Source organism: Asparagus officinalis, chromosome 10, assembly GCF_001876935.1.
Source record: "Asparagus officinalis chromosome 10, Aspof.V1, whole genome shotgun sequence".
In the NCBI taxonomy this organism is placed as follows: Eukaryota; Viridiplantae; Streptophyta; class Magnoliopsida; order Asparagales; family Asparagaceae; genus Asparagus; species Asparagus officinalis.
The window spans coordinates 63,835,911-63,843,275 of NC_033803.1; the positions used below are offsets into that span (position 1 = coordinate 63,835,911).

A 7,365-nucleotide genomic window follows, 5' to 3' on the forward strand; every position below is an offset into this window, starting at 1 on the left:
ATTTACCCCTTAACTCATGCATATTTGCAAAACTATCCACAAAATCATCTACTTTGGTGAAACAATATGCCCCAAATCAAAAAATCGTCTACTTTGTTAGGCTGAATTTTTTTTAAGTTTGATAATTTGGAGATAGTTTTCCAGTAAATATGATAAACATTCCTTTTTCCTTGATAAATGCCATAACAGAACAAGCACTGCTATTGCCGAGTACTCGAACTCTTGGTGAATGTATGGGCTTATCACAGCGCCAGAAGACTAGTTTACATTGATCCAGTTAGTGGGCAAATGCAAGAACAGCACCCTATAGATCAGCGCATCGGGAAAATGTGGGTTAAGTACTTTGACTTCACATTGATGAAGAGTATGGATGAGGATTTAGCCGAAGAAGCAGATGATGGCATACATCCAACAGATAGATGGCTTTGGCCTTTAACTGGAGAAGTACATTGGTCAGGGGTCTTCGATAAGGAGAGGGAGGAAAAATATAGGCGGAAAATGGATAAGAAGAGATTGAACAAGGCCAAGCTATTGGATAGGCATAAGTTTGGATACAAACAGAAATCTTTAGGATAGTAAGTAGAGAATCCCTTCAAGATGGTTGCACTATCACCCCTTTGGCTCGAAGCCGGTGCTGCAGCTTGAGCTGCAGTTCATACAGATATATGATGATATTGTGTGAATATATTTTTTTCCCCTCATGATTCATTCTCCCAAGGAGAAGAGGAAAGACATAAAGCGCTGGGCTGGCCAGAAGGACGAATTCCTTGTTTTTGTTTTCCCTCTCATTTTTACATTGTTTTTTTTTTTTCGAGATTCAGTCTGAGGATTCTACAGAAGAAGTTTTGCTTAGAGACAGTAGATATTCTTTGTGACTGAGAAATTTGAGCAGTTATTCTCAAAATACGAATGTTACTGCTAACCAGAGATGTAACTTTTTACACAGTTGTAAATGAAGAAAATAACAGGCCATATTTTCAATGACAATAGAAAGGGGGATCACAGCAGTATTCTGTGCGCAGTTGCCCTTTTAAGTTCTGTTTCCAGTGCGAAATTTTATTTTTATTTTCCAAGATATTTGGTATTGCTGTCATTTCAGTCTGTATTATTGTAATTTTGGTTACATGATAAACTCCAATGAGGTTTCCTTAGCATCTGAGTTCGTGGAAGTATGAATACACTCGAACTAATTTAAAAGCTTTGTTTTCATGTGACTTTCTGTTTTTATTTTCCAAAGAACTAACAGATTTGAAAACCATCACCTTAATAAATTCTAGTTATCAAGAATCTTAACTGAAACCGCTTGTAAATTCCAGTAATCAAGAATCTTAACTGAAACCAATTTTATTAGTAAAAAATTTCAATATCTGCAAGGTGAAAAAAAAAAACCCTTCTTATACGTTGACGTATAAACATCCTTCTCACTTTCAAGTGTCATACCTAACCTTGATTTTGCAACTCTCTCCCTATTTGTCCATGTGAAAATGTCAGGAATTACTAGGTGTGACCACAAACACCACCGTCTACGACCGACAATTATAGGCATAATCTTTACCTCCTTTTTTATATTTTTCAGCTTCTTCACTCAACCTTCTGAATTGCGAAGTAAAACTAGTCCAAACTTGAGAAAAATGATTTCCCCGATCAACGAAAGCGTGGGCCGAAAGAACTTACCTCTCTTTTTTCCCCCTCACATAATATATCACCAAATAGGCGAAGAAAGAAGAAATGCGGGACAAGCGGAATTCAAAGCTTAGTTGTAAATAATAATATTATATTATTATTATTACATTTGGTCAATGTCAAAGAAGCAATACGAAACACGGAAACCCCCAAACCAAAAAAAAAAAAAAAACCGCAGAGGCGTGTTGGGAACGCAATGTCATTAACGTCGACAAGTCTGCGTTCAAAGCAGCAAAACGATCCTCATCCCTAATTAGAAGACCAACTCACAGGTAGCACACAATCACTGATAATCAAATTAACAGATAAAATAAAAATAAATTCAAACTATATAAATTTAAAAAGAATCAACAACACTAGCTAACCGCGTGATTAATGATGTCCTCTCGAATAGAAATATACACGTATTACATTCTAACTAGACCATACGTATACATATTACAATCTTAATTAATATACTGATTAATCAAGTCCTCCGCTAACTGACGTTTCTCTTCTTCTGCTTCTGCTTCTGCTTCTTCAGTGACACGATCCCGTCCCCTCTCCTCGTAAACAAGCCCTCCATCTCCTCCTGCCTAACAACGAGGAACTCCAGCTCCGACAGCCTCCTCTTGCACCTCACCGCCCGGGCCCGCTTCTCGGCGCAGGGGGGCAGCTGGCGGCGACTTCCGGCAGTCTGAACTCCTTCATCGTCGGGGTCTTGCAGCAGTCCGCGTAGTGGTAGTCCTCCTCCTCCCGCGGTATAATTAACCTTTGGCGGTCATCATCTTCGTCTCGAACCTCGAGAACGCCGGCGGCGGTTGGGCGGAGGACGACGCGGGGCGGAGCCCGGGCGTATTCTGGGGAGACGGACATGGAAGCGGGTTGCGGATGTTTTGATTCTGAGGAGTTGAAATAGGAGGAGGATCGATATGGTATGCGACTCTATTTATTGAGGCGTGCTTAAGAAGGAAATGGGAGAGGGGTAGAGAGTTGTTGGAGCTCCTAGTTTGTTCTTAGCTGGAATCTTTAGCACGTGAGATTGCACGTGACAGGAAATAGATCGCGTAAGGGATTTTTCTTTTTTTTTTTTTAACTTGTGGTTAGGGGCTGGTCATATTACATTCGTGTTTTTCTCTTTTCATTTTTTTTTTCCGTATGTATTCTTTGTCTGTGGGTAAACTAATAATAGCACATATACCTACAAGAATTTGCAAAAAAAAAAAAAATCTTAGTAGAGATTGATTTTTAACAGAATATATTCAAGGGGCCGGATCAGCTGATAGTTCAGATTCAAGAAATAAGACGCTTTTCATGACAAATAAGAGTAGTTACTAATCAAGGGTTTTTTTTTTCTGGATTTCTAGACCAGCACGAACACAATGAATTTGACCTATTATTTTTCTTCTCCTACATTTTTTTTTGCATAGTAGCATAAAATTAATCTTTCGATCCTTTTCACATTTATTACTCTGAAAGTTCTCCTTTTGGGCCTCCCAAAGATGATTAGATCATTTACGGACGAATTGTTCTACAGGGACCCCAAATCATAGGACCCGGGGGGATGGGTGAGGTGTCAACCCTTGGGGGCATGATCTACTGTTTATGAACAGTAGATTATGCCCCCAGGGGTTGACACCTCACATGTCTCCTCTTGGGTCCCATAATTTGGGGTTCCCAAAGAATTTTTCTTTACGGACACAGCAATGAGACTACTAGTAATAATAAAATTAGTATTCTACACGCACATGACGCATTAGGTGAAGAACTGAAATAAGGAATGTGGGGGGTGAAAACCAATATTTTTTTCGGAATTTTCCCAAGTTTTAACTTTTTTGATGAGCTCTAAAGTATAATAAGGGGCAAGGACATTTCTTGGATTTCCACATACGTGTCTTGCATGATCAAATTGCTATCTTTAAAAAAAAAAGTAACACATTATATTGTTTAATGGTTGGTCGTGAGACAAATATAAGCATATGAGAAATCCAACGATGGGGATTAGCCCTTAAGTGCAAATCGAAGGGCTAAAATCAATTCCTAACGCGCCGACAAGTTCCATAGGATTCTGCCTCGGGCTTTGACTTGGGTATGGACATTGGGTTTTCGGCCTGGGGCCCAGTTGATGGGCCTAGGATTGTATCTTTGGGAATGGATCGGGGTTACACGGCGGAGGCTTTTGGAAATAATCTGCTTGGTTTTCTGGGTCCTGCTCGGTTCGTCTCACCTGCCGGTGACGACAACGAGAAGAACTCAAATCTCGGATCCCTGTACTTTTATTAGCCCATTAGCTATTGTCAGCGTGAGAGTATATAGTATGATCCGTGATTCGTGAAATTATAATTAAAAAGTTCGCCGCTCCCGGCCTCGCCCAACAAAAAAGCAACGCCAACCCCCAAAAGAAGGAGGACCCAAAAAAAATTTTGGGGGTGCTGCGCATAACACACTTAAAAGTTTGTTTATCTCACGTTACCTCATTGAACTTCGGAGCATCTCACATAACGCATCTGAACTGTAATCATGTCTCACATAATTCCTTTGTTTGTATTTTACAAGTAATTAAATATTAAAAGTGTCCTAGAGATTAAAAAAATTTCAAAACTTTATCAATTGTCATTTGTAGGAAACATATCTCTATCTTACTCTGAATTTTAGGTTTTTTTCTCTCTCGAGGAGAGTTTAGTTATTTACAAATTATATGTAGCAGGATCTAGGGCTGAGCATGGTTCGGTCCAAACCAAAAAAATCGACCGAACCGACCCGAACCGATTTGAAAAAATCGATTTTATGAGTAGGGCGGTTCGGGTCGGTTTGAAAACTTTTCAACCCGACCCGACCTGACCCGACCGAATATAGTGCAATACTACTCATTCTGATCTCAAGCCCTACCCGACCCGTCCCCAAAGAGTCAAAGACTCAAACCCTAAACTCATTTTCTGAATCATTATGGGTTAAAAACAATATCATTATATCGCAGAACCGACCCGAACCGATTTGAAAAAATCGATTTTATGAGTAGGGCGGTTCGGGTCGGTTTGAAAACTTTTCAACCCGACCCGACCTGACCCGACCGAATATAGTGCAATACTACTCATTCTGATCTCAAGCCCTACCCGACCCGTCCCCAAAGAGTCAAAGACTCAAACCCTAAACTCATTTTCTGAATCATTATGGGTTAAAAACAATATCATTATATCGCAGAACCGACCCGAACCGATTTGAAAAAATCGGTTTTATGAGTAGGGCGGTTCGGGTCGGTTTGAAAACTTTTCAACCCGACCCGACCGAATATAGTGCAATACTACTCATTCTGATCTCAAGCCCTACCCGACCCGTCCCCAAAGAGTCAAAGACTCAAACCCTAAACTCATTTTCTGAATCATTATGGGTTAAAAACAATATCATTATATCGATGTTTAATACTTCACAATCTTCTACTTTGTTGATATCTTTTTTTTTCTTTAACACGATTTGTTGTTTGATAAGAAGTTTGATGAAATTAGAACCGAAAAAACCGAACCGAACCGCACCGAACCGACTTGCAACAGTTCGGTTCGGTTTTGAATTATAGCCTGTTCGGTTTTGAATTATAGCCGGTTCGGTTGTTTAAATTTTGGTAAAAACTAAACCGAACCGACCATTGCACACCCCTAGCAGGATCCGTTGAGAAAGTAAAATTCCACATTCGACGTTTTTCCGGCAGGAGGGGATTGGGCTGTGAGAAGGAAAAGATTAGGTGAATGATATGAGATAAAAAAAAACTTCAATGGGCTTATGTACAATACCCCCAAAGTCCAGGGGGTTTTGTTAAATTAACCCACAAAAAATAGTCAAGACAACTCTTCTAGATATGGACAAATTTTCAAAACCGACCCTTTTGGGTTTTTAATTGCAAAAAACGACCGGTTTTGAAAATATTTACAAAAACCGACCTGTTTTCAGCCAGGGGCTGAAAACAGGTCGGTTTTTGTAATTTTTTTTGGGAAACTTCACGGGAGTTGAACTCCCGTGAAGTTTTTCTCATAACAAAACTTCACGGGAGTTGAACTCCCGTGAAGTTTGGAAGAAAAAATTTCAAAAACCGACCCAGTTTCAACCAACTGGGTCGGTTTTTATAAATAAGATTGAAATGGGTCGTTTTTTGCAATTAAAATCCCAAAGTGGTCGGTTTTGAAAATTTGTCCTTCTAGATATTGATGGATGGTTGTGTATCGTCAAATAAATAATATATATATATATGAGGAATATGGGTATACTTGGGCCAAGGATCCTTGGTAGTGATGTGGACACATCTTGTCCATACATCACACCTTGGAGTTGGTGAGGCTCCATCTTCTAGGTGTGATGTATGGACAAGATGTGTCCACATCACTACCAAGGATCCTTGGCCCAAGTATACCCATATTCCTCTATATATATATATATATATATAATATATATATCATATATATATTATATATATATATATATATATTATTATATATATATATAATATATATATATAGAATGTCTTGAACGTGTGATGTGAATGTTGATACAAACAAATTATAGCAAACAATGAATGGATTGATTGTGAGGCAAGTGCATTGAACATACTTATAAAAATATATAATACTCGAAAAAATAACGTGTATACCATATATTTTATCCCTAATGTAGTTGTGCTTATGGGGTCGGGTATCTTGAATCTTCTGAGTTATCATACATTTATTCTTAAAATAATGTTGAAATCATAAAAATAGAAGAAAGAAGTTTACTAGTGTAAAATCTAACAGCACCAACTCTTGTGTCCTCTTAATCTTGTAGCGCAGCTAGTTCTGAGGGCGCCAGATGCTTCATCACGAAAAAGATTAATTTGTTTGAAGTATTGTGCGTGTGACTAGAAAAATGTTTAAAATATTTAATTATAAAAATTTTGGTCTGATTAGTATGGCTTCTTCAACTTGCCGACCTACTGCATGTCTATGACGCCAAATGTTACCACGCCACTGGTAAGCTCCCTAGAATATTCCTAGCCTAGCAAATGGGGGTCGTTGACAACTAATAGCACTGAACGCGCCTGTTTGGCGGGATTTGAACTGACTCGATAGAGCGCTGTCGGCTTTGGCCCAGATCGCGTTCTGGTCGTGCGGGAGTAAGGCACTTTATAGGGGAAGGGAAGGGGAGGGGGGGGGGGGGGGGGAAGATAAGGCTGAAGGCATAAAATAATTTTTTTTTTTGATAAGCATGTTGCTACGAGGACCCAAAATATGGGACCAATGGAGAGGATATGTGATGTGTCCCCTCCCTATTACATAATGAGTTGGCATAGCCAACTCATTATGCAATAGGAAGGGGATGCCAACTCATTAAGCAATAGGGAGGGGACACCTCACATGTATGGGACCAATGAATTTGTGTTTGATAGGGGTTTTTTGGGGAAAGGAAGATGGAGTAAGTTGAGGTGAGAGAATTGACAATACAAAATGAACTAAAACGTTAGAGAGAAGAATTCCACCAAATTAGGAGGACAAAAGAAGAAAAAGGAAATGAACTGCAAAAAGATGTACCCTTCTCTCATCTCCTCCTACTCCTACCAAAGATAAAAGCTAAAAAGAATGCTCATCCCTACCTCATTGCACCTCCCCTTATCCCACCGTCCCTTCGTAAATCCTCTAGTTGAACTCGGCCTAGAATCCGCACAGTCTGGTGTAGGCGTCTAAA

The 7,365-nt window shown here is 39.4% G+C and overlaps 1 protein-coding gene across 1 annotated transcript in view; it reads left to right on the plus strand.

Moving 5' to 3' along the window:
* The window catches only part of LOC109826814, a 19,703-nt gene extending 18,628 nt beyond the window's left edge, over window positions 1-1,075 (plus strand). Inside the window, exon 15 of the mRNA XM_020393835.1 lies at window positions 190-1,075. Within this exon, the coding sequence (XP_020249424.1) occupies window positions 190-576 (387 nt within the window). The 3' untranslated portion in view covers window positions 577-1,075. The remainder of the gene's footprint in view (window positions 1-189) is intronic.